The sequence below is a fragment of the Trachypithecus francoisi genome, unplaced genomic scaffold (assembly GCF_009764315.1).
Source record: "Trachypithecus francoisi isolate TF-2019V2 unplaced genomic scaffold, Tfra_2.0 Lachesis_group14, whole genome shotgun sequence".
Lineage (NCBI taxonomy): Eukaryota > Metazoa > Chordata > Mammalia > Primates > Cercopithecidae > Trachypithecus > Trachypithecus francoisi.
This window is the reverse complement of record NW_022681459.1, coordinates 47,752,082-47,778,986: the sequence shown is the minus strand read 5'-3', so window position 1 is coordinate 47,778,986 and position 26,905 is coordinate 47,752,082. Positions and strand designations below refer to the sequence as shown.

General features: G+C 47.1%; 1 protein-coding gene and 1 pseudogene across 2 annotated transcripts in view; one reads left to right on the top strand and one right to left on the bottom strand.

Annotated features, from left to right (window-relative positions):
- ZNRF3 (zinc and ring finger 3) overlaps positions 1 to 21,442 on the bottom strand; it is a 178,196-nt gene extending 156,754 nt beyond the window's left edge. For both annotated transcript variants that reach the window (XM_033233113.1, XM_033233116.1), the window contains exon 1: positions 20,935 to 21,442. In XM_033233113.1, the coding sequence (XP_033089004.1) occupies positions 20,935 to 21,234 (300 nt within the window). In that variant the 5' untranslated portion in view covers positions 21,235 to 21,442. The remainder of the gene's footprint in view (positions 1 to 20,934) is intronic.
- Positions 21,443 to 26,169: 4,727 nt separating this feature from the next.
- On the top strand, positions 26,170 to 26,613 carry LOC117096140 (annotated as a pseudogene).
- The last annotated feature ends 292 nt before the right edge of the window (positions 26,614 to 26,905 follow it).

The following is a 26,905-nucleotide window of genomic DNA, read 5'->3' as shown; positions in this document are numbered from 1 at the left end:
GCGAAGGCTCAGCTCCTCAAGAAATCTGATTCACTAAAGAAAAAAGTGAGCGAGCAGTTGAGTTTTAATAAGGGCATTAAATACCTTAGGAATGAGCTAATTAGAGTTTAACTCTTTCAAGATTGTTCGAGCTCTTAAGAATGCTGTAAAGTAAGCTCCTCCAGAATCTAGTTAAATCAGTCTCGAAACCTGCAACGTAAAAGAACAGTATTAAAATAGCACCTTAGGACTTCAAAGCTGATCAATCCCACCAGGTCACTCAGACTTACAGACAGAGGCCTAGGGAAGAGGAGCCAAGGTTAACTAGGAGTTGTTTTCTGGGGTGAGGTTAGGTTGCTTATTTAAAGGCATTTTTTTTTCCAGTTTAGACTAGATAAGAACAAGCTCACTCTCTAACGCCAGATTAATTCCACCCTGTGAGTATGCCCTTTACCCAAGACACTTTGAGGAGAGAGACAGGGTGTTGAGCGGGAAGGCCCACTGACCTCGCTTGCTTGCTAGCTCACTCAGAGGCCACACAAGAAATTCTGGCTGAGCCTCTCAGACACGCTCAAGGTCACCACGGGAAGTCACCCAACAGTTTTCCCTATACACATTCTGGATCAGAATCCCAAGAAATCTAGGACGAGTTCCCAGTTAGGAAAGTTCCACCAGGATGGCAAATCCTTTCTTTGGCCTTGACGTAGGAAGGAGCAGAACCTCTTGTGGAAAACACACACACCTTCAGAAAGGGGCATCTTTCTAGCACCCAGCTTCAGGAATGTTAGGGGGAGGTAGGCAGTGATGGAACTCACCTTCTCCATTCAAGGAGAGGAATGCAAAGCCCAGTCTTGGTGAGGGGGAGGTCAGGAGGGGGAGGGGATTTAAAAAAAAACACAATGCTCTCCAATCATTCCCATTTTTAGAAAAAGTTAATGTGTCTAATTTGGGGGGTTAAGATTAAAAAAGTATTTGCTTTGGCAAAATCACACGCTGGATCAAACCAAGCGCTGAAGTCACTTATGCTTGCCACAAGTCCCATGTAATTAGGCCCCCAGAGCACAGCCTTAGTATGTCGCAGCATTCCACGCGTCCGGCTGGATCCAAGGGAGGAATCAGCACCCTCCTTTCCTTGGGAGCAACCTGGAACAACAGGCAGGCTAGCCTAGAAACACACTGGACTCAAGAGTTCACATCCAGCTGTGCGTGTGTGTGTCTGTGTGCACACGTGCCCGACTGACAGCTTAAGGCCTGGACAATGATCCAGCTGTAGAAAGTAGGGATGAGCAGGTGAAGCTGTAGCAAAGCATTTCTCCCAGGAAACAGAAGGAACTGGGAATCGGAGAAATAAGCAGCCTGCACCTCTTGCAAAGTGCTTAAGAACTATTCTGGGGAGCCCACGAACCCCCACACTAGGGGAGAAGGGACATAGGTCCAAGTAGAAAGGTACTAAGCATGTTAAAAAAAAAAAATTCCTATGTTATGATCACTACTCTTCTCAGTAAATGGCATTTTTGGATTCCTTTAACTTTGATATGCTACCATTTCAGAATAAGAATTTCCAACCACTTGGGAACTACAACATAAACGTTAGGTATACGTGAGGAGCAGCATGAAATTATGTATTTTCTTCAAACTCATCCCCACTAAATATAAATTGCATGCTGTGAGTAACTCATGTAATCCTCATAACAACACTAGGAAACGTTTATCTCCATTTTACTGATGCAGAAACTGAGATCCAGAGAGGCAAAGCCATCTTTCCACAGCAGGTAACTGCCAAAGTCCAGATGCAAACCCAAGCTGTCTGGCTTCAGACTCAGCACTCTGTAGTCTCTCCCATCAAAGGAAACCCAGAACCAATTTGTTCTACAAAGTTTACGACATGCTTAAAGAACCTGGTGAAAAATACAAAAATTAGCAGGGCGCCTGTAGTCCCAGCTACTCAACAGACTAAGGTGGGAGGGTCATTTGAGCGCAGGACGGGAAGGTCGCAGTGAACCAAGATTGCACCACTGCACTCCTGCCTGGGCAACAGAGCGAGACCCCATCTCAAAAAAAAAAAAAAGAAAAAAAAGAAAGAAAAAGGCCTGGCAAATGCTGGGTGTCTGCATAGCAAAATGAAAAACACTGCTCTGTCCTCCCAATTCCTCTTAAATACAGTCGGCTAAAGGTTTTAGTTTGAAGAACTAAAAAGAACTTACACTCAAACCAGGTTATTGAAAGTTAACTTGCCGAGCGTGGTAATTCACACCTGTAATCCCAGCACTTTGGGAGGCCAAGGCAGGTGCATCACCTGAGGTCAGGAGTTCAAGACCAGCCTTGGCCAATATAGCAAAACCCCGTCTCTACTAAAAATATAAACATTAGCCGGGCGCAGTGGCTCACATCTGTAATCCCAGCACTTCGGGAGGCCAAGGCGGACGGATCACGAGGTCAGGAGATCGAGACCATCCTGGCTAATACAGTGAAACCCCATCTCTACTAAAAATACGAAAAATTAGCCGGGTGTGGTGGCGGGCGCCTATAGTCCCAGCTACTTGAGAGGCTGAGGCAGGACAATCACCTGAACCTGGGAGGCAGAGGTTACAGTGAGACGAGGTTGCACCACTGCACTCCAGCCTGGGCGACAGAGCAAGACTCCATCTCAAAAAATAATAATAATAAAAATTTTAAAAATACAAACATTAGCTGGATATGGCGGCACACATCTGAATCCCAGCTACTCAGGAGGCTGAGGCAGGAGAATTGCTTGAGCCCTGGAGGCAGAAGTTGCAGTGAGCCAAGATCGAGCCACTGCACTCCAGCCTGGGTAACAGACCGAGACTCCAAGTCCAAAAAAAAAAAAAAAAAAACAAGTTAACTTAAAAGTTGGTGATTAGGAATATCCACAAAATAGTGGTGCCATTTCTGCACCATAAAAGGCCTATCCACTAGCCTGGGCAACATGGCAAAACCCCATCTCTACTAAAAATACAAAAAATTAGCCAGGCGTGGTGTTGTACACATGTAATCCCAGCTACTCAGGAGGCTGAGGCAGGAGGCAGGAGAATCACTTGAACTCGGGAGGCAGAGGTTGCAGTGAGCCAACATCATGCCACTACACACTCTAGCCTGGGTGACAGAGTGAGACTCTGTCTCAAAAAAAAAAGGCGCATCCATTTATTACATGCCCCCAAAATTTGAGGACTCCATGCTCCAGTCAGCTGATCTCCAAAGAGCCAGCATAAAGCAGAAAAGCAGCCAAACCAGTCCACATACTAAACTACTTACGCACCCCCTTCATGTCTCTGTTCCCTAACTTTACACACAATTCTAACAAACATGGTTCCCTGGTTTCCTAGGACTACAGAAATAAGCAGCAGCAAATCAGAATTGCTGAGGGAGAAGCATTAGAGAAGGGGGAACAACTTAGGTGCCACATCAGCCAACAGGGAGATGGAAGAGTGCCTTCTGGGCGTTGGCCTTGTTCACTGCACAACTCTAGGAAGTGCTGTTCAGATCTGTGCTCATCCTAGATTCACATTATGACCGATTTGCAGCAAATAGAAGTCAGGTATCTTGAGGAAGGTACAGCTTTTCCTAATTCAAACAAAGAGGCTCTTTTTAAGTTGAACTGGGGAATGTTTTCTGCATTAAATTTTTTTTTTTTTTTTTTTTTTTTTTTAGAAACAGGTCTCGCTCTGTCACCCAGGCTGGAATGCAGTGGTACGACCACAGCTCACTGCAGCCTCAACCTTCAGGGCTCAAGTGATCCTATCACCTCAGCCTCCCAAGTAGCTAAGAATACAGATGTGCACCACCACACCTGGCTAATTTTTTTAAAAAAATTTTTTGTAGGAACAGTCTCGCTATGTTGCCCGAGCTGGTCTTAAACTCCTGGCCTCAAGCGATCATCCCACCTCAGCCTCCCAAAGCTGGGATTATAGGTATAAGCCACCACACCCAGCTGAAAAATGTTAAAAAGATTGAGACACCAACCCTGCCCGGAAGGAGGTTACAATCTAATGGAGAGTTGGCTCCAAGTCAGTAAGCGAAGATTAAATCGATGGTTCGCCTCCCTCTTCTGAAATAGTAAGTTTATTTTCAGAGGGGTGGGGTTTTTACTTTTTTTGTGTGATGAGGCTTGAGGACAAGCCCTGCCTGAGCTGTTGAACCTGGACAGGTGGCAGCCTCCGGAAGCTCAGGTCATCTTCTGTAAAGAGGCACTAGAACAGCAGATGCCACCTGCAAGTCACATCCCTCTCTGCCATTCTGGGCTCCCATCTGGCTTACCAGACCCGATCAATTCCCTTCCAGACATTTTACTGCACAACACCAAGTACCACAGAATTAATCATGCAAGGCACCACTTGCAAAGAGGTAACAGCATTCCAACATGAGATGCCAGGGACGTTTCCTTCCTCTCATCCCAGTTCTGTCTGCCGAAGCTCGTGAGCAGGGCATCCTAACATCCCACTTATGTGTGACCGCACCTTCGACTGTGGTCTTTGCTTATATACAATAGGGAGGAGCAAGGAAACCCCTTTCTGGTATAGGGGAAAGTGAGGAAAGTAGATAAGGAGCTGGGGGAGGAGGAGTCCCCCATTTATCCTTCCTATTTTTCTTTCCCTTCTCCCTCCCCCAATCAGTCATCACTAGGTTAGTTACCAGAGGGCAAGGGAGGTTGGCAAGAGTTGAGAAGAGGGTCTGTAATAGGAAGAGACAGAAGATCCCAGATCCCTGTTTACCCTCCAACAAGTAGGGAAGAAATTCACACATGAAAGGCCCATCATATAACTTCCACACCTTTGCAAGAGGACAATTAAAACAGCCTTGCAAAAGTAAATTAACTATCGCTTGAGCCCAGGAGTTCGAGACTAGCCTGAGCAACATACTGAGACTTCATTTCTAGAAAACATAAACAAAATTAGCTGGGCATGGTGGTGCAAGCCTGTGGTCCCAGCTACTTGGGAGGCTGAGGTGGGAGGATCGTTTGAGCCTAGGAGGTCAAGGCTGAAGTGAGCCAAGATCATACCACTGCACTTTAGCCTGGGTGACAGAATGAGACTCTGTCTAAAAAAAAAAAAAAAAAGACAGAAAGAAAAGAAAGAAAATTAACTCATGCTATCTGAGCACATAGTAAGAATTATAGTTTTCTACAGCATCTTCTTGCAGGGAACATATAGGGAATAATTTTACTTGGAATATTCAAAACTATTCTGCCCCCATCCCATTGCTGTTTCAGAGCTTTCCCCTTCCAAAAACAAGGTTGGTATGGCAACCAATGCCCCAGTCACCGTGGTCCCTAACCACATCCGCCAGGGCTTGGCATGCTGAGACGTGTGCCAACTCTGTTATCTGTAGGGCACTCCTGGCCACAGTACACAGCAAGCTATAATCAAGTCAGAAACCACCACATTCGTATAGAACTCAGCTCAACATAAATATTCATTAAATGTGAAAACTTACGGTGATGCAATGTTGAGACTGCAAATTTAAACACAAGAGTCAGGAAATGCAAAAATTACCACTGCCACTGGAACTTGAAATCACCCACCCGGCACATTTAATACCCCAAGTGTGTTTATATGTGTCCTAGAGATTTAAACCTAATAACACCAAAACTTCAAAACTACGTATTATCTCTTCATTTAATTCCTAGGATGAGGGTGACATTTATTGATGGGCATTAGAGCTTTTCTGGAGTGAACATGCCATGAAAAGGCGGCCTGAAACCCCTTTGGCACAAGTGGAATACAACATATCATAGATTCTGGAATATTTCTGAAGGTCCCGATGCCCATATAATCACCACTGTCCCACAAAAACAGCAACAGTAACCAAAAAAAAAAAAAAAAACCCTCAACATGCCAACTTACACAGAACTAAGCAATAATTCAATAATTTCCCAAATGCTTACAGTCAGCCCCATAAAGACTAGAAAATCAAATGTTTGCTAAATTGAAATCTAAAATTCTCTCATATGTAGCCTGTTAGACTCTTTAGAAATACTACTATAGTCCTTTTAAATTCTGCTTCCCACGCAGCACTTAAACACAGGATCAAGGCCCATGCCAGAGCTTCCAAAGGGAAAAAAATGTGGGGGGAAGCAATATGGTACAAATACAAGTAAAGACTCATAGCCGGGCGCGGTGGCTCATGCCTGTAATCCCAGCACTTAGGGAGGCCGAGGTGGGCGGATCACGAGGTCAGAAGATCGAGACCATCCTGGCTAACACCGTGAAACCCTATCTCTACTAAAAATACAAAAAAATTAGCCAGGCATAGCGGCGGGCACTTGTAGTCCCAGGTACTCAGGAGGCTGAGGCAGGAGAATGGGAGAATGGCGTGAACTCGGGAGGCGGAGCTTGCAGCGAGCCGAGATCACGCCACTGCACTCCAGCCTGGGGGCAGAGTGAGACTCCGTCTCAAAAAAAAAAAAAAAAAAAAAAAAAAGACTCATATACAGTTGTTTCTGATGGGTCATTCTGAAGCTACATAGAACTTCTACTATTCCTCCAAAGGTCCCAGTGTTTTCAGTGACACCAAACTATTATATTTTACATATTTAAATAAAACACATCCCCAGAAGTCTACAGTCAGGCTGTGATATTCTCTTCTCTAGCATGTTCTGAACAATGTTCCCAGGGCAAGCACAAGCCAGGCTGGAAGGAGCCAGAAGGTGTCACCTCCTCATACTATCTTCTTTCTCCAGACCTCCAGGAAGCACAGGCAAGGTAAAATTATTTTGAGAGTCTGGACTATCCCAACTATTTGGAATAATCGGGACATACCATGTATGAAAGCTGCTTGCAAATAGTTGCAACAATCATAGAAAATTCTCCCTCAAAAAAACAAGTCTTGGCTAGGCACAGTGGCTCACGCCTGTAATCCCAGCACTTTGGGAGGCCGAGGTGGGTGGATCACCTGAGATTAGGAGTTCAAGCGCAGCCCAGGCAACATAGCAAAATCCCCTCTCTACCAAAAATACAAAAAATTAGCCAGGCGTGGTGGTGTGTGCCTATGGTCCCAGCCTCAGGAGGTTGAGGTGGGAGGATCCTTTGAGACTAGGAGGCGGAGGTTGCAGTGAGCTGAGATTGTGCCACTTGGCCGGGCGCGGTGGCTCAAGCCTGTAATCCCAGCACTTTGGGAGGCCGAGACGGGCGGATCACGAGGTCAGGAGATCGAGACCATCCTGGCTAACATGGTGAAACCCCGTCTCTACTAAAAATTACAAAAAACTAGCCGGGCGACATGGCGGGCGCCTGTAGTCCCAGCTGCTTGGGAGGCTGAGGCAGGAGAATGGCGTAAACCCGGGAGGCGGAGCTTGCAGTGAGCTGAGACCCGGCCACTGCACTCCAGCCTGGGCGGCAGAGCGAGACTCCGTCTCAAAAAAAAAAGAGATTGTGCCACTGCACTTCAACCTGGGTGACAAGAGTGAGACCCCATCTAAAAAAAGAGAAAAAAGCCAAGTCTTTTTTTCTGCAGGCCATATTAACACCCCTTTCACATTCCTCTCACTATGCTATCCCAAAGTAGTGTGATCTAGGAGAATTCCGGTTCGGTAAATAATTTACATGTTTTACATCCAAGGCAATAGGGAGATGGAGTGCTCTGGTTCAAAGGAACACACTGGTGGAACCCAGGAAAAAGCTTCATGGGAAGGATTGAAAGTTTGGCTGCAGATGGGAGGAGTTGGGACAGGAAAAAGACAGTGGAAAGCAAAGATGAGAGTCAAAAATGTGGAGGTGAAGACATGTATTGCAGCAGGCAATCCAAAAGGAAAGGCATAGGCCAAGTGCAGGGGCTCACGCTGGTAATCCCAGCACTTTGGGAGCTGAGGCAGGTGGATCACTTGAGCTCAGGAGTTCAAGACCAGCCTGGGAAATGTGGTGAAACCCTGTCTCTACTAAAAATACAAAGATTAGCAGGGTATGGTGGTACGTTTCTGTGGTCCCAGCTACTGAGGAGGCTGAGGCAGGAGGATTGCTTAAGCCCGGGAGGCGAAGTTTGCAGTGAACCAAGATTGTGCCACTGTACTCCAGCCTGGGTGACAGAGTGAGATTCTGTCTCCCCTACACCCTCAAAAAAGAAAGAAAAGCACAGAGAGAGGAAAGCCAAGGACCCATTCAGGAACAAGGACAGCAACACACAGGCCCACATCCCAGAGGCAACAATGAGAGACTGGGGCAGCTAGGTCACCTCTTCACTCAGCTCAGTAGTAATCAACAGGACACCACGAAAGATTTTGATCAAGAGACTGATGTGACCAAAGATTACTTTAGAAGGATGAATCTGAAGGGAAGGGAAGAACTGATGGGAAGAAAGAGAATGTGAGAGCCAAATGCAGTGGCACATGCCTGCATAGTCCCAGCTACTCGGGAGGCTGAGACGGAAGGATCACTTGAGCCCAAGAGTTCAAGTCCAGTCTGGGCAACATAGTGAGACCTGGTCTCTTTTAAAAATAAATAAAGAAAAAGAAAAACCAAAAGATAGAGAATGAGAGACAGGGAAACAGCTTGGGCAGCATCAGGCCTGAAAAAGGAAGTCAGCAAGGGGCACAGCAAGCCAAGCAATGTCTTGAAGATACCACCATTTCCCTTCAACTCAGCCACAAGCTACCTTTATTTAAATTTTGAAATAGCTTTGCAAGTCAAGCTTGCAACATTCTTTACATGCCATTAGCTGTCTGCTCACCACCTACTCCAAGACTGAGGCACTTTCTGAAAAGATGCCAAGTCTCCAGGCACCCAGCGATATTCCAGAAATCCCATAAAGGTGCTAAACACACAATGTCAAATGCATTTAAGGAAAAGTATACAAATTAGGTACAAAGAAAAGCATTCTCAGGCTGAGCACAGTGGCTCACGCCTGTAATCCCAACACTTTGGGAGGCTGAGGCAGACAGATCACTTCAGGTCAGGAGTTTGAGACCAGCCTGGCCAACATGGCGAAACCCTGTCTCTACTAAAAATATAGGGGCCGGGTGTGGTGGCTCACACCTGTAATCCCAGCATTTTGGGAGGTCAAGGTGGGCGGATCGCAAGGTCAAGAGATCGAGACCATCCTGGCCAACATGGTGAAACCCTACCTCTACTAAAAATACACAAATTAGACAGGCGTGGTGGCATGCACCTGTAGTCCCAGCTACTCAGGAGGCTGAGGCAGAAGAATTGCTTGAACCCATGAGGTGGAGGTTGCAGTGAGCCAAGATCGTGCCACTGCACTCCAACCTGGGAGACAGAGCGAGACTCCATCTCAAAAAAATAAAAATAAAAATAAAAATTAGCCGGGAGTGATGGTGGGTGCCTGCAATTCCAGCTACTCGGGAGGCTAAGGCAGGAGAATCGCTTGAACCCAGGATGGGGAGGTTGCAGTGAGCCGAGATCGCACCACTGCACTCCAGCCTGGCCGACAGAGCAAGACTCTGTCTCAGACCACCATAACGGCAGACAGCCTTCTGAGGCAGAATCCAGAAAAGGTGCTCCCAAATGAGAGGATGAACCAAGATACTGTAAGTGAAAGTACACCAGGAACCCTAAAGCTATAGGCACATGGAAGATTTTCTGGAATTCAACCATCGCAGCAGAATGCCGTTCTAGAAAGAACCCCAAGTTCTGAGTTCTAATCCCAGCTCTTAAGACCAAAGGCTAGAAGCCCTTGCCCACGGTTCCCTCACTGCAAAAGGAGAGCTGAGTCACAGCATTTTCAAGGTGCCCTTCAGCGCAAACAGTTAAGTCTCAGAATTAAGAGAAACCATAGAGCCAAAAAGAGAGAAAGAGCAAAGATCTTTATGAAGGCACAGGCCAATGGCTCCAGACTTCAGCCTTCCACACCTACACCAAAGCAAAAAATGCTCTCTGGTCACATCAAAGGTAGCTGGGCCTTATTCAGTAGCATAACTTGAGGCTCATGGGGTCCACTGATGGACATCTCACACTCAGGTTGGTTGAGGAAGGAGAGAAAAGAGAATCGCCAAGCACAAGTTAAAAGCTTTCAACTTTGGAACTTCCATAGACAGAATGGATGGCCAACCCCAACGCCTACAGGGCCAGGCATCTGTAAATGGAACTGTCAGTGAGAGAAGTAAGCTGGGCAATGCAATAGGGACTTGTGCCTGTGCCCCTGCTGAAGGGGGCAGCTGCCACTCCACTATGGCAGGATATTGCCTCATGGGACTATGGACCCACTGATGCCAGATCTCTTAATTTTTTTTGAGAAGAGCCCATTTTTATGTACACTGTCTACATTTTTAACAGAGATTAAACAAAGCACCTGGAAGCTGTTTTCAGCCTATATGCTTGCTGCTTAGATGCACCCCCAAGAGTCTGGTGCTTGGGCTCAACTTGCATCTCTGCCCACCACCAACTGACAGTGTCACTCTGAATTCGAGGACAGATTCATTCAGCCTTTCTGAATCCAGCCGGTTCAGAAGCAGAAAGCCTGCTCAACGGGAAAGAGAAAGGGCAGAAACCAGCAACTGAAGCAGCACCCTCCTGGGCAACAATCTGCTGCCACAGGGTGTGACGACAGCACAGTGGTCCCCACCGTGAGGCCTCCGAGCATGGCCATCTGCCTGGACAGACGCCGTGTTCCTGCCCAGAACACAAGGGCAACCTGCTGCTCCTGAATCACGCTCTGATACACCTACAAGGGAGGCACCCAGATGCCATGCCAGGTACCTTCCCTTCTGTGCAGACATTAGTCATAATTCAGATCCTCATGGCAGGCAAAAAAAAAAAAAAAAGTCAATATTTTACTATGTACTAAATGATAGGGAATATATAGACTTTCACTTTTATGACTTTTTTTTTTAAGACACATACAGTGGGTCACAGTGGCTCACACCTGTAGTCTCAGCACTTTGGGAGGCCAAGGTGGGTGGTTCACTTGAGCCCAAGAGTTTGAGACGAACCTGGGCAACATGGCAAAACCCCATCTCTACAAAAAAAAAAAAAAAAAAATTAGCCAGGCATGGTGGTGCATGCCTGTAGTCTCAGTTACTTGGGAGGCTGAGGCGGAAGGATCACTTGAGCCTGAGATTTCAAGCTGCAGTGAGCCAAGAAAGACTGCACCATTGCACTCCAGCCTGGGCAACAGGGCAAAACATACTATCTGTTGCGAGTAGGGCTATTGTGTAGAAACATACATGGAGACCTGGTAGGGGAGTATAAACTAGACCACTCCTGTAGAGCAATCTAAAAATATGTAGCAAAAGCCTGAAAATTGTTTATACCACTTAATTCAGTGAACCTAATTCTAGAAATCCTATGAAAATAATCAAAGCAGGACAGGCATGGTGGCTCACGCCTATAATCCTACCACTTTGGGAGGTCAAGGTGGGTGAATTGTTTAAGCTCACAAGTTCAAGACCAGCCTGGGCAACATGGAGAAACCCCATCTATACAAAAAATACAAACATTAGTTGAGTGTGGTGATGTGCACCTGTATTCCCAGCTACCCAGGAGACTGAGGTGGGAGGATGGCTTGAACCCGGGAGGCAGAGGTTGCAGGGAGCCAAGATCACGCCACTGCACTCCAGCCTGGGCGATAGAGCCAGACCTTGTCTCAAAAAAAGAAAGAAATTAAGAAAATAACCAAGGCTGGCACGGTGGCTCACACAGCCTCAAACTCTCAAATAAATCAGAGAAATAACATCTGAAAAGCACAAATTATATCACGGGTGCATAAAATCTGTGTTTCTTCTCTATACAGTATCTACAGTAAACATTCAATAAATGTCTGCTGACAAGATAGCATACTAAAATTAACTCAAGTAGAAAATCAAGTTGTAATCAAATTCTTACAGTGCTGGATGGGAACTTACACACACCTAATTGAGTACTACCCCACTCTTTTATTTTTTAAATGCAGGCACTCCTGCACCAGGAGGCCAGAAGTCCCCATTCTAACATATGTTTTCCCATCAAAATTCTAGGATCAAACTTTGTTTTCACAGAATCAAACTCTATACTGACTTTCTAAACAACTATATTACACTGACTGCTGGGGAGAGGAGGAAATTAATATCAAATCTTACAACACATCTTAAGGGCAATAAAAATAAAATGCTCTCCTTTGAACCACAACGGGCCAGCTGACCTTATTCTTTTGACACTATCAAGAGTAAACAGAGCCACTGAATGTCAGATTTTAAAACATCTCATTCAAGCTACAAATAGAACAAAGAACCTCTACTCTTTACCTCCTTCCTATTCTGTTAGAAAGGTATAAAGGCACCTCTCTTCAAAGAGGTTATCAGCTTTAACCTCAAAGGTAGGTAAAAATGAGTTGGAAAAGGCCAGAATGCTCATACAGTGACAGACAATGGGCTGCTCAGGTCTAAACTTAGCACCAGGGCTAGATTCCCTCCCCTAGGTGTTCTTCAGTATCCTATAGGCTGTTTCCTACCAGATAGGACATGCCCCACTGTACTGTAAGGCAACCGTTCATGTGCTGTCTGGCCACCTACACCCAGCTGCCTGCAGGCAGGCACCAAGTCCTACTCATGTGTTCACTGCCTTGCCCCACAAAGGATCTGATGGACAGGGGGGCATCACTGAACGTTTGCTAACTGAGGAATGTAGCACTCACAGTAAGTTTTAACAACCAGGAGGATTAAATGAGCCTGCGCAAAGTAAGAAAGGTCACAAACGGGACAACCTCTTTGGAGAAAGACCTGCAGACTCCCAAATTGCTATAAAAGTCAGCCACAGGAAGGAGGTGTGTCTCACACCAGAAATCCCTTTAAATGCCAGAAAACTACAGCCATTCCAGCTTGCCTGATAGCTGAAAACAGAAGTGTCATCGAGTGACAGTTGTATACGTCAAGTCACTGGTCCCTCTTCCTGAACTTGGCAGATGGACTCTTCATGGAAAAAAGTTAGAATGAGACTTTTGTGATTTAAAAAAAAGAAGAGGAAAAGAAAGGAAGGAAATACATCTTTGTGAGGATAGGGGATCTTCTCAGTTGAAGTTACAGACTTAGTTCTTGGTCAATCATTTTGGGTTTAAACTCAACTCTAAATTCCACATCAGTTCCAACAACCTCATCATAAGAAAGTGTGAAGTGAAGCAGTCTTGTGAAAACAGAAATGGCTTAGAATCAGACAGACCAGGATTTGAACCTCAGCTGCACTAACGACTTGCTCAGTGACTTTGACAAGTGACTTTACCTCTCTGCGCTTGGCTTCCTCATCTGAAAACCTGGCACATGCCATCTACTTTGTCTGTTAAATTTGAGCAAAGCACTGTGTTCTGACAGGGAGGAAGACTGAGAGACTCGAAATCTAAATTAATTAAAGAAAAGCAACCACTTAAACCCAATATACAATTTAAGAATGCCTGGCTTTCCTCAATTACACATCTGATCATAAAGCATGCCCTGCATCTGTTGTTCCCTGCCACACTCAGCCAGGGTACAGCCGGGGGTAACAGAAGGGCTCCAAGCCTGGGAGTCAGGGGACCCAAATATTAATCCTGGGTCATCTCTATCTTATCATGTCGCCTTCAGCAAAGCATTTCTCTGGATTTCAGTCTCCTTTCTAACATATTAAAGGACTGAATCTGGTTCTTTTGATTATGAAGATTTACTTAAATGTCATTTTTGTCACAAATTAGAAATGCAAATTCTCCAGACTTGGGAAAATACCATCAAGAAGCAAAGTTTTGACCAGATATAGTGGCTTTCAACCTGTAATCCCAGAGCACTGGGAGGCCAAGGCAGGAGGATCACTGGAGGCCAGGAGTGCAAGACCAGCCTAGGCAATATAACGAGACCCTATACCTACAAAAAATAAAAAATAAGCCGGGTATGGTAGCATACACCTGTAATCCTAGCTACTGGGGAAGCTGAGGCCTGAGGACTGCCTGAGCCCAGGAGTCCGAGAGTACAGCAAACTATGGTCTTACCACTGTGCTCCAGCCTGGCCAACATGATGAGACCCTGTCAAAAAAGAAAAAGAGAGAGAGAGAAAGAAAGCAAGCAGCAAAGTTTTTAACATGGCATATAGGTTAATTATGATTAGGTTAATGATGGTACTGAATGCCAATCCCTTATTGTTACTCCCAGGGACACTGAAAATTCAAGATTCTTTCCTTCCATAACCTATCCACTTTAAGGCTTTGTCAATACTCAGTTTCATCAGGAAAAGAACACCTTCAGACTTTTCTTATGCCAGGTACCCTGCCTTGGAATATAAACACCCCACACAGTTTTTTTGTTGTTGTTGTTTTGTTTTTTTGAGACAGAGTCTCGCTCTGTCGCCCAGGTTGGAGTGCAATGGCACGATCTCGGCTCACTGCAACCTCCACCTCCCGTGTTCATGCCATTCTCCTGCTTCAGTCTCCCCAGTAGCTGGGACTACAGTCCCCTGCCACCACGCCCAGCTAATTTTTTATATTTTTAGTAGAGACAGGGTTTCACTGCATTAGCCAGGATGGTCTCAATCTCCTGACCTTGTGATCCGCCCACCTCGGCCTCCCAAAGTGCTCGGATTACAGGTGTGAGCCACCGCAACCGGCCAGATCACTTTCATACAACCCGGTATTATAATACCAGTGGGTCTATGGGAACCAGAGAGAGAGCCATCCTTTCCATCCAAGCAAGTTTCTGGAAATAACAACCAAAAAGGAAGGATAATCCCAGAATTTATTAGCCAAGCCAAAGCAAGTTGTTTTCATCAATTAAAGCATAAATAATCCACAAAACCCACGGCCTGCCTGATGTCCATTCTCCATCATTCATTCAATAAATACTGAGTGCCTCATACATAGCAGGCAGTGGGAACCCGGTGGGTAGATCCAGAAATGAGCAAAAACAGACCCCATGGGGTCCAGGTCCACAAGGGAAGGTGTGAGAAGCTGCTCTTTAGGCACTTCAACAGCGACAGGTGCTCTGTTTCATTTTTCAATGAACTACGAAAAGGAACTATACTCTGCTTTCCCACATCCTGCATTCAGAGTGTCGCGTTCTTGCACTTTGCCATGTAAATGCAGAAAAGTCTTTGACTATATTTTCACTTCTCCCAAGGATGATGCACAATGCACAGGAGGGAAGTTAATTCATTATAGACAATGGATGCCTTAGGGCCTAAGCACTCAGTTCGGTGGAGAAACCCGTTTGGGAAGAAACATCATTTATCCATGCATGTGTCTGTCTCCATGAGAGACTGAACTCCAGAAGATAACAGCAATACAGTGTCTGGTACAGAATAGGGCTGTGATAGATGTCTACGAAATAAATATGTTCAATGGAGGCACCCAGACCTGTAGACTTCTTCCCTACAACTCTTGTCAGCCTGAACCCCGCTCAAACTCTTGGTAATGGACTATTCGATGCTCCACTAGATTAGAGCTTTCCTTTTTCCTCGTGGGGGTGGAGGGGGACATCATAGAACCCTGGAAGAGGCAAAGTTGTAACTGCCCATAGACAAGAATATGCATACACTTGCAGGAGTTCATGGACTATCTCTGAAAGTCTGTGACTCTCAGGTTAAGAACCACTATATTATATGTTGTTAAAAATTTGACTTGAGGCCGGGCGCGGTGGCTCAAGCCTGTAATCCCAGCACTTTGGGAGGCCGAGACGGGCGGATCACGAGGTCAGGAGATCGAGACCATCCTGGCTAACACGGTGAAACCCCGTCTCTACTAAAAATACAAAAACTAGCCGGGTGAGGTGGCGGGCGCCTGTGGTCCCAGCTACTCGGGAGGCTGAGGCAGGAGAATGGCGTGCACCCGGGAGGCGGAGCTTGCAGTGAGCTGAGATCCGGCCACTGCACTCCAGCCCTGGCGACAGAGCGAGACTCCGTCTCAAAAAAAAAAAAAAAAAAAATTGACTTGAATTTATGTCAAAATCCTAACCAGTCAAATTCTATTCATTTGGCAAAAACAAGAACAAGCAGGCCAGGCAGACCTGGGTTTCAATCCAGGTTTGTCATCTGCTAGCCATGTGAAGTTACAGAAGTCAATTTGCTTCTCTCAGCCTCGGTTTTTCTCCTCTGTAAAATGGGTTAACAATAGTGGCTAATTGCACGTTAGTGTCAGGATGAGATGAACCAAAACATGACATGCTTTTGGCAGTGCTCTGTATAAATAAGAGGAAACCATCACTGCCTTCCCTTCAGTCTACAGCTCTACACTGAACTCCCATCTTCATTCCTATTCAGAATTGTACTAGTAACTCCCATGAGATCTCAGGGAACAAAACAGAAAATAAGAGGCTCTAAGAATTTTTTCTTTTTTTGAGACAGAATCTCACTCTGTCGTCCAGGCTGGAGTGCAGTAGCGCAATCTCCGCTCACTGCAAGCTCCGCCTCCCGGGTTCATGCCATTCTCCTGCCTCAGCCTCCCCAGTAGCTGGGACTACAGGCGCCCGCCACCACACCCAGGTAATTTTTTTTTTTGTATTTTTAGTAGAGACAGGGTTTCACTGTGTTAGCCAGGATGGTCTCCATCTCCTGACCTTGCGATCCGCCAGCCTCGGCCTCCCAAAGTGCTGGGATTGCAGGCGTTGAGTCACCGTGCCCGGCCAGCAAGAGGCTCTAAGAATTTATAACGACAAAAAATACAGCCCCAATTTTCCCCCCTGAATCAAATGCTTGGTTTTAACCTTTGAAGGCCCATCAGAGAAGACAGTGGGCAATCTCTTTCTGTGTAAATCCAGGTCAGCTGTCAGCACACAATTGTTCTACTAGACCAAGTCAATTTTTAGAGGCAGGCCTGTTAAGTTAACTTAAAATGGAGATGAAAAGAAAGTGTTTGATCAAATGCTAAACTGCAGAAGCACACTGACAGGGAAACAAAGCAGAGGAATTAGTTTCCTAAAATTACTCTGTGATACCTTTACTCAACATGGGATATTTAAGGACCTTGATCAGCCCTTTTAACCCACCACCCAGCTCTCTTCCCACCCCTAATAGCTAAAGGAACTGACTTAGTTCTTAAATGTCCTCAGCTTTTCTCTGTTTTCAAGTCCATTCAACATTTAACCTAGGATCCAGAAAGGCTGAATTTAAAGTTACACAGAATCTATCATTCAGATTCCTTCTACAAATGAATTTCTCAAGCTTTTCTAAATATTTGACTTCAAGCAAAAAAAAAAAAAAAAAAAAGCATTTCCACTTTAAAACAATCTTCATCTCTAGCAATGCAAATTTTCTTTGTTTAACCAATCCACATACCACCAGCCAGTGTTTAATCAGGCCTTTATTTAACATCACCAACCATGTGAGTTGCACAGCCAAGTCTGAAAGTTTCAGATAATGATCTCATTAACAGAACAAATTGGTTCAAAGATGAAATATATATCAATATGTCTAAGAACCCTTTAAAGTCCCACACTTCAGAACTATAGGAGAAGTGTAATTAATTTCTCCAGCATTCAAACTGTATGCCTGACACTCTTACAAGCAAACGGGCTTTAACACTGCATAAATAAATAAGATAATAAAAGTAACTAATAGCATCTCATATCCACAAATTGTTTGCGCCACAACTTTCACAGATGGAGACAAAAAAAAAAAAAATCTTCATTCAGATTACACTGGTGACCTTGGGATAGTTATTTAAGCTAAAATGCAAAGGAGAAGAACCAAGATTCCTGATGACGAATCCTAAGGTTTGAATTACTACCTCCCTCCCTCTTGCACTCTCTCTCTCTCTCTCTCTGACACTGACAAACAAACTGACACAATTTTAACTAGGCTTCCCCTACCCTAACCCATGGAAATGACTGAACAGGTACTCTAGTTAGAATTATCTAGGCAAACCAGACTGTGATATGGTATCTACTATACAAATATACACACACACACACACTTTTCATTGGCATATAATAAGGAGGGGGGTTAAAAATCAGTAATACAAACCAATTTCTTATCTTAGAATTCTTAAAGGTGACAGACTCCTAAACAGGTTTTTTCTCCCCTAAACCATGAATAATACTGCTATAGAACCCCAGTGGAAATAACAAAAGCAATGCTATAATGCTACTATTTAGCTTTAGTTATAGGAAAATGAACTCTGCTCTGAGACGATAAAACGCTAATCAGCAAATCACACTGTTTTTTGTTTGTTTGTTTGTTTGTTTTTGAGAGACAGTCTCGCTCCATTGTCCAGGCTGGAGTGTAGTGGTGTAATCATGGCTCACTGCAACCTCAGCCTCCCAGGCTCAAGCAATCCTCCCACCTCAGCCTCCCAAGTAGCTGGGACTACAGGTCCATGCCACCACGCTGGGCTTTGTGTGTGTGTGTGTGTGTGTGTGTGTGTGTCTAGAGACCAGGTCTAACTGTGTTGCCCAGGCTGGTCTCGAACTCCTAGGCTCAAGCAATCCTCCTGCCTCAGCCTCCCAAAATGCTGGGACTACAGGCATCAGCCACCATGCCCGGCTACTATTTTCTTTTAAGATAGTAAATAAAAGGAAGTTTTGAAAAGTTCAATGCGATTGTGTCACCAGGGCACAGTGAAAGCCTCAAAGAAAGACAAGAAGTTACAATGAGCAAGAGTTAAGATTCAAACTATTCTTGAAGACTGTGGACAAAATGTTTGGGAATCTTCAGCACAGCATCATCTCTAAAGCCTATAAAGGTTTTTCAAGATAGTAAACAAAAGGGGGTATTTTTAAAGAGTAAATAAAAGGAGGTTTTGAAAAGATCAGGTTACTCAGAAAACATGATTAATCCAAAGCTGGACACCAATTTATTCCTTCTGCTTTCTCATTTCTCACCAAAAGAAAACATTATATTCCCTCTCAGCGGCCCTAAAACATCAGCCTTCCTTACAAAAAACTTTTTCAGGGCTGCCAGACAAGGTCCACACCAGTTCCCTCAATCAAACAGTATTTGCAGAACTCATAAAAGCACGCTAGCCTTTGTACACACACATCCCTGAAAGCCACACTGCACTCTGTCCGCAGAAACAGGGAGGTTCAACAAGTCAGCCACCACAATAAAGTTACTAAAGATACGAGGTGCACCATGAAATGACTATTCAGACAACTCAGATAAACTCACCAACATTACTGCAGCTATAAGGGAATTAAGGACACCTATTAGTGATTGCTTAACAGGTAAACTTATTAAATACCATTTAAGTCACTTTTCTTTACTTAGCAACTATTGACTTTTTTTTTTTTTTTTTTTGGCTAGGCTAATGGACTACAAAAGAGTTAGATAAGCACTTCAAAAAGTTTCAGAAGAGAATAGATTCCTTCTGCCAAATTCACATATTATCTCTCTACTCACAAGGATAAAATAGTTACAAATGGTGTTTAAACTGCTAATTTTGTATTAAATGGTGAACCCAAGATTATCTCCAAAGCATAACACTCCTCATAATGGATAGCTCGCTCACCAGACAAACTACTGTTGAGAAAGAGTGACACTTTAAAACACTGCAGATAGAAACTGCAAACTTCAAAAGTCTCCTTCAAAAAGTCAAGTGCCATGCTAAAGCGTCTTTTTTTTTTTTTTATAAGGTTGTAAATCAAACATTTCGAAAACCATCAGGGCACAATGAAAGCCTCAAATAAAGACAAGAAGTTGCAAGGAGCAAGACCTAAATGTTTAGGAATCTTCCGCAAAGCATCATCTCTAAAACTTATGAAGATCATAATTACAACATTTTTTTAAGTCCAAAAGCATTAACATAGATAGTCAAAGGGCTCAATGAAGGAGTCACAGAAGTTTTCAGATGGGGATAAGAGCCCGGTAAGGCAATGCTGCTGATAAATCGCTTGGGCCTGGGTGCCTCCTCCAGCTTTGTAAGGGCACATCTCTACGGAGTCAAGCTGCACAGCTCTCCCTGTCCTATGAAGGCAGGGCTTTGAGTCTGCACCGAAGGAGGGAAAAGGACACCACGGAACAGGCTGTCTACGCTGTGGGCTGCTATGCAATCATTCCATGCAGTCCCCTTCTTTTCATTCATAACTCATCCAAGAGTAAAGCACAGAAGGCCCACAAAGCTTAGGCCCTGCAGACATCCGATCACCCCAAAGGTTCAAAGACAAGCCAACCTTTACAAATCGCCCCCATCCGAGGCGCGCATATTAACTGCCATAAGTGCGCTGGCCGTCTAGTAACAAGTTGATCAAACCATGGCCAAGGAAGCGGGAAGACATCCACCCAGCTAACCGTCCGCAGAAGCTTCAGTTGAGAGTCTCTCCTCCAAAGAGTAGGCACAGCTTAAAGCTCTCCCTAGCCAGCTTCCTTCGGAATGCATATCTCTTTCACTTGGTCCAAGGTGGAGGCCCTGTCAGTGAGAGACCCCATCTCCCCATTTGCAGGCCCTTCGCATTAGTCTTTGGCCGAGGGACGGGCAGGCAGTATCCCTCCTACCCTCTGTAATGTGAGGCACGCAGAGAGGGCTGCCTTCCGTTGCCACTGCAGGGAACCCCCATCCCCACTCCTCGACCAGCTCCGCCTCCTCCCCTGCCTGCTGCTGCTTGTCCAGAGCTCCGCAGAAGGGTCAGCGGCGCCCAGGTGAGGCGGGCGGCAGGTTCTGGGGAAGAATCCAATGTTGTGCAGCCCTTCAGACAAACCTAGCCGCACCCAAAAAGAACATGCATGGATGGAAAGCAAAGCCTGCAACCTGAAACGAGCCACCCCATCCCTCATCACTTGTCTTTCCAAAGTTGACATTCAACAGGTAGTTCCCGGGACTTCCACCTGAGGCAGACCTAAATACCCACTCGGCCAAGGGGGCCGCCCCAGCGTGGGTGCCGGGCCCAGGATCCCCCTCCCGCCCCGGGGCTCACAGGAGCTCTAGCCCCCACGTGCGCTCGACCCCCGCGGCTGCGCCCCGGAGGCCGCGTCCCGCCAGCCTGCCCGCCCGCAAGGGAGGGATGCCGCCGGCCTCTCGGCCACCCCTCCTGCCCGCCCGCCAGTCAGGCAGCCCGCGGCGGGGTCGGCGGGCGCAGCCCCCGGAGCCATCTTGTGGCGGCGGCGGCGCGGGGCCCGGGCGGCGGGCAGCTACCTGCACGATCTCGCCCTCGGCGCTGAGCGTGGCCCCGGCCCGCGAGAAGCGGCCCGTGAGGCCGGTGGTGTAGGTGGTGTAGTCGCCGCTTGGGCTCGACTCGAACAGCACCACCTCCACGAACGCCGTCTCCTTGGCCCGCGCCGCGCCGGGCCCCGCGGCCGCCAGCAGCAGCCCGAGCAGCAGCGGCAGCGGCGGCGGCGGCGGCAGGCGGCTGCACCGGAGGCCGCGGGGGCGGCGGCGGAGGCGGCGGCGGCAGCGGCCCGGGGCCCCTGGGCGCCCGCCCGAGCGCGGCCTCATGGTCCTGCGGCGGGAGGGCGCGGAGGGCGGGCGCGGCCGGGCATAGTCGCGGGCCGGCTGAGGACCGAACGCGGGCGGACGCCTCACAACCCCATCGCGGCGGCGGCTTTGTGGGTCGCAGGCTCAGCTCGGCTCCCCCGGCCGTCGCGCCGCGGCCCTTTCATCTGCTCCACGTGAGGGGTTATCCCCGCCCCGGCAGCGTCGTGACCCGCTCTCCCCTACCGCCCCTCCCTCGGCCTCCGCCACCGCCGCAGCCGTGGGGAGTGAGAAGGCGGGGCAGGCGCGCCTGAGGCGAGAGGCGGGGCCCGAAGGCCGAGAACGCCCCGCCCCTCCCCGCCCCGGCTTCTATCTGTGCTCCGCCCCTTTATTCTCGCTCCGCCCCATCATCCCAGCTCCGCCCCCCGCTCGCGGTCTGCGCTCCGCCCCGTCGTCCTCGCCCCGCCCCCGCCCGCCGTCTTGCTCCACCCCATTATTCTTGCTCCGCCCCCCGCCGGTAGTCTCTACTCCGCCCCTTCGGCCTCGCTCCGCCCCTTCGGCCGCGCTCCGCCCCCGCTGCGCTCCGCCCCCCACGGCAGACATTACTCCTCGCGGTTGCTAGAGTTCGGCGGGAACCGGGACCGCAACCTGCTCCGGGCGATGCGCGTCCTCTCTGGAGGCGCCACGCGTCCTGGTCGGGTGCAGGAGTTAGGGACATTTGATCTTGAAAGGCCTCGTCCTTCCTGATTCCCCCGCCCCAGTTCACAGTTCCCAGGAAGCTTGATCGCCCGCTCTGGGTTCTCCATTCCCACCCCCACCTCCAGGATCGAACGGGGAAGGCCGGGATGGTCGGGGCAGTTTGCAGCTTGGGTCGTGTCCAGTTCTTGCACAGGTGTCGCCTAGACAGCTTCTCTCTCTGAAGTCTGTACTGAAGGAGTTGGGGAAGACCTTGAGGACCTTCTGATGGAGTTCATCTTTCTGCAGCCCCAGAGACTGTAATTCAGACACCGTCCCCAAAAGAAGTCTGGAAACTTTGAGTCTCGCCACGTGCAGGCCAGAGGAGTCCAACACCATTATCACCCTCTATGCACAGACTGCTGGCTGCCAAACTAACATATCTAAGGCACGTGCTCAAGGGCTCAGAGGTTCCCACTCACCCAGAAAATAAACTTCTAATTCCCTGCCCCTTTTTGGAACATGCCTTTTCCTTCCTCATCTAGTCCTCTGAGAATTGAACCCCTCCTTCAAAAGCCAGATCCAATTCCCACTTCCTCCGTGGAGTCTTCCTTCCCTGGCCAGAATAGCTTTGTTCAGATATTTGCAAATATTTGGTTAGGATGAATCTGCTTCTACTTGCTACCACACCCAAAATATTAAAAAGACAAAAAGAAAGAAAGAAAACTCATTGAGAATTTTCTTGAGTAAACAACTTACCAAGGTTACATTTTAAAGCTGAAAAAAAAAATATAATGTGTAACAGAAAACACACTTGAGAAAAATCCACAAAGCTGTATTACCACATTTGGACCACCCAGAGCTTCCGCTTAGGAGGGAGGCACCTGGGAAAGCAGGACTCTGGAGGGAGGTACTTTTTAGTTTCTCCAAAACCGAGCCTAACCAGTGCTGACTGCAACTGGGTACCATCGGTCCTGACAATGACCCCCACAAGGTCTTTTTATTTTTTCATTTAGTTACAGGGTCTCCCTCTGTCGCACAGGCTGGCTGGCATACAGTGGTCTGATCCCAGCTCACTGTGCCCAAGTATCGAACTCCTGTGCCCAAGTATCCTCCCAGCTCAACCTCCTGAGTAGCTGGGACTACAGGTGCCACACCCAGCCGCCATCCAGGTCTTAATTAAGGGGGAGGGCAAATCTCTATAGCTCATGGATGACATTTTGCAATATTTAAAATTCAAAGACACTCACCACCAACTGATAAATGGATAACCAAATGTGGTCTATCCATGCAATGAGATATTAGCTATCAAGAAATGAAATACTGGCTGGGCACAGTGGCTCACATCTGTAATCCCAGCACTTTGGGAGGCTGAGGCAGGCTGATCACCTGAGGTCAGGAGTTCGAGACCAGCCTGGCCAACATAGTGAAACCCTGTCTCTACTAAAAATACAAAAATTAGCCGGGTATGGTGGCAGGCGCCTTAATGCGAGCTACTTGGGAGGCAGAGGCAGAATCATTTGAACCTGGGAGGCGGAGTTTGCAGTGAGCTGAGATCCAAACCTGGGGGACAAGAGCGAGACTTCTTTCAAAAAAAAAAAAAGAAATGAAACACTTGGCTGGGCACGGTGGCTCACACCTGTAATCCCAGCACTTTGGGAGGCCAAGGCTGGTGGATCACCTGAGATCAGGATTTTGAGACCAGCCTGGCCAACATGGCAAAAACCCGTCTCTACTAAAATTACAAAAATTAGCTGGGCATGGTGGCATGTGCCTGTAATCCCAGCTACTCAGGAGTCTGAGGCAGGAGAATCCCTTGAACCCGAAGGCAGAGGTTGCAGTGAGCCAAGATCACACCACTGCACTGTAGCCTGGGCGACAGAGTGAGACTCCATCTCAAAAAAAAAAAAAAAGAAAAGAAAAGAAAAGGAAATGAAATACATGCTACAACATGGATGAACCTTGAAAACATTATGCTAAGTGAAAGAAGCCAGACCCAAAAGCCCACATACTCTATGATTCCATTTATATGAAATGCCCAAAACAGGCAAATCTATAGAAACAGAAAGTAAGGCCGGGCGCGGTGGCTCAAGCCTGTAATCCCAGCACTTTGGGAGGCCGAGACGGGCGGATCACGAGGTCAGGAGATCGAGACCATCCTGGCTAACACGGTGAAACCCCGTCTCTACTAAAAACTACAAAAAAACTAGCCGGGCGACGTGGCGGCGCCTGTAGTCCCAGCTACCCAGGAGGCTGAGACAGGAGAATGGTGTGAACCCGGGAGGCGGAGTTTGCAGTGAGCTGAGATCTGGCCACAGCACTCCAGCCTGGGTGACAGAGCGAGACTCCGTCTCAAAAAAAAAAAAAAAAAAGAAACAGAAAGTAGATTAGTGGTTGCCAGGGGATGGGGGAAGGCAGGAATGGGTATTGAGTGCTAATGCGTTTCTTTGGAAGGTGATGAAAATATTCTGGAATTAGATAATGGTGACGGTTGTACAACTCTGTAAATATACTAAAAACAACTAAATCGTACACTTTTAAAGGATCAATGTTATGGCATATGAATTTTTTTTTATTTTAGAAACAGGGTCTCACTGTCAGGAGAGTGCAGTGGCACCATCACGGCTCACTGCAGCCTTTACCTCCTGGGCTCAAGTGATCTTTCAGCCTCAGCCTCATGAGTAGCTGGGGCTACAGGTACACACCACCACACCAAGCTAAATTTTTTATTTTTTATTTTTATTTGTAAAGACAGGGTCTTGCTATATTGCCCACATTGGACTCAAACTCCTGAGCTCAAGCAATTCTCCCGCCTGAGTCTCTCAAAGTGCTGGGATTAACAGGCATGAGCCACCACACCTGGCTGGTATGATTTATATCTCAAAATAGCTGTTAAAAAATATTTCCATCTGGGCATGGTGGCTCACGCCTGTAATCCCAGCACTTCGGGAGACTGAGGCAAGCAGATCACTCGGCATCAGGGGTTCGAGACCAGCCTGGCCAACAGTGAAACCCTGTCTCTACTAAAAATACAAAAACTAGTCGGCTGTGGTGGTGCACGCCTGTAGTCTCACCTACTTGGGAGGCTGAGGCGGAGGTTGCAGTGAGCCGAGATTGTGCCGCTGCACTCCAGCCTGGACGACAGAGCTAGACTCTGTCTCCAAAAAAAAAAAAAAAAATCTGTCTTTAGTGATATTTTCATGCAAATACACACACACACACACACACACACACACATACACACAGGATACAGCATAAGGATATCCTCTGCTCTTTGAAGTCTTAGCACACATTTCACACCCTCAACAGGGACTACCCTGGCAATGCTCTTTTAAACTGCAATGTGCCCCCTGTCATCCACTCCTATCCTCCCTTGGCCTGCCTTCCCCTATCCCTGTGGTATTTATCATCTTCTAACATACTAAATAATTTGCATATTTATTTTTGTCTGTCCTCCACACCCCACATGCACACATACCAGAGAGCAAGCTCTCTAATGACAGAGATCTTTGTCTTGCTCAGTGACTTAGGCCGAGGCTGCCTGACCCAGAGTACGCACTCAGTAAATATTTGTTGCATGAATTAATGACTAAATGAATGAGTGATAACCTCATCAATGTGTATTCCTCCCATTTTGCAAATATTTGGGGCAGCTTTTTAACAGCTGCACTGGAGCATTGGGCTTCATGGGACCAAAATAAATTCTGAGTGTGAAGAAGAATGAACATCCTTTCCTCAAGAAATGCAATGCAAATCCACACAAGGGTCAGAAAACAAACCAGTTTTGATTTTTTAAAGTCTACTTAAAGAAAGATATGAGGCCAGGCAAGATGTCTCATGCCTGTAATCCCAGCACTTTGGGAGACCAAGGAGGGTGGATCACTTGAGGCCAGGAGTTCGAGACCAGTTTGGCCAACATGGCGAAACTCCATCTCTACTAAAAATACAAAAAAGTTAGCCAGGCGTGGTGGCACATACCTATAGTCCCAGCTGCTTGGGAGACTGAGACAGGAGAATCGCTTGAACCCAGGAGTCAGAAGTTACAGTGAGCCAAGATTGTGCCAGTGCACTCCAGCCTAGGCAACAGAGTGAGACTCTATCTCAAAAAAAAAGAAAGAGATAAAAAGAAAGATATGAAAGCTGGGCACTGTGGCATGTGCCTATAATCCCTGCTACTCAGAAGACTGAAGTAGGAGGATCCCTCGAGCACAGGTGTTCAAATCCAGCCTGGGCAACATGGCAAGACCCCATCTCTCAAGAAGAAAAAGGAAAAAGGGAGGCCCGTGGCGCCGACAGGATGGGCAAGTGTCGTGGACTTCGTACTGCTAGGAAGCTCCGTAGTCACCAATGAGACCAGAAGTGGCATGATAAACAGTACAAGAAAGCCCATGTGGGTACAGCCCTGAAGGCCAACCCTTTTGGAGGTGCTTCTCATGCAAAAGGAATCATGCTGGAAAAAGTAGGAGTTGAAGTCACACAGCCAAATTCTGCCATTAGGAAGTGTGTCAGGGTCCAGCTGATCAAGAACAGCAAGAAAATCACAGCCTTTGTACCCAACGACAGTTGCTTGAAATGTATTGAGGAAAATGATGAAGTTCTGGTTGCTGGATCTGGTCGCAAAGGTCATGCTGTTGGTGATATTCCTGGAGTCCGCTTTAAGGTTGTCAAAGTAGCCAATGTGTCTCTTTGGCCCTATGTAAAGGAAAGAAGGAAAGACCAAGATCATAAATTTTATTTGTTTTTTTTTTTTTTTTTTTTTTTTCTGAGACGGAGTCTTGCTCTGCCGCCAGGCTGGAGTGCAGTGGCCGGATCTCAGCTCACTGCAAGCTCCGCCTCCCGGGTTTTACGCCATTCTCCTGCCTCAGCCTCCCGAGTAGCTGGGACTACAGGCACCCGCCTCGACGCCCGGCTAGTTTTTTGTATTTTTTTTAGTAGAGACGGGGTTTCACCGTATTAGCCAGGATGGTCTCGATCTCCTGACCTTGTGATCCGCCCGTCTTGGCCTCCCAAAGTGCTGGGA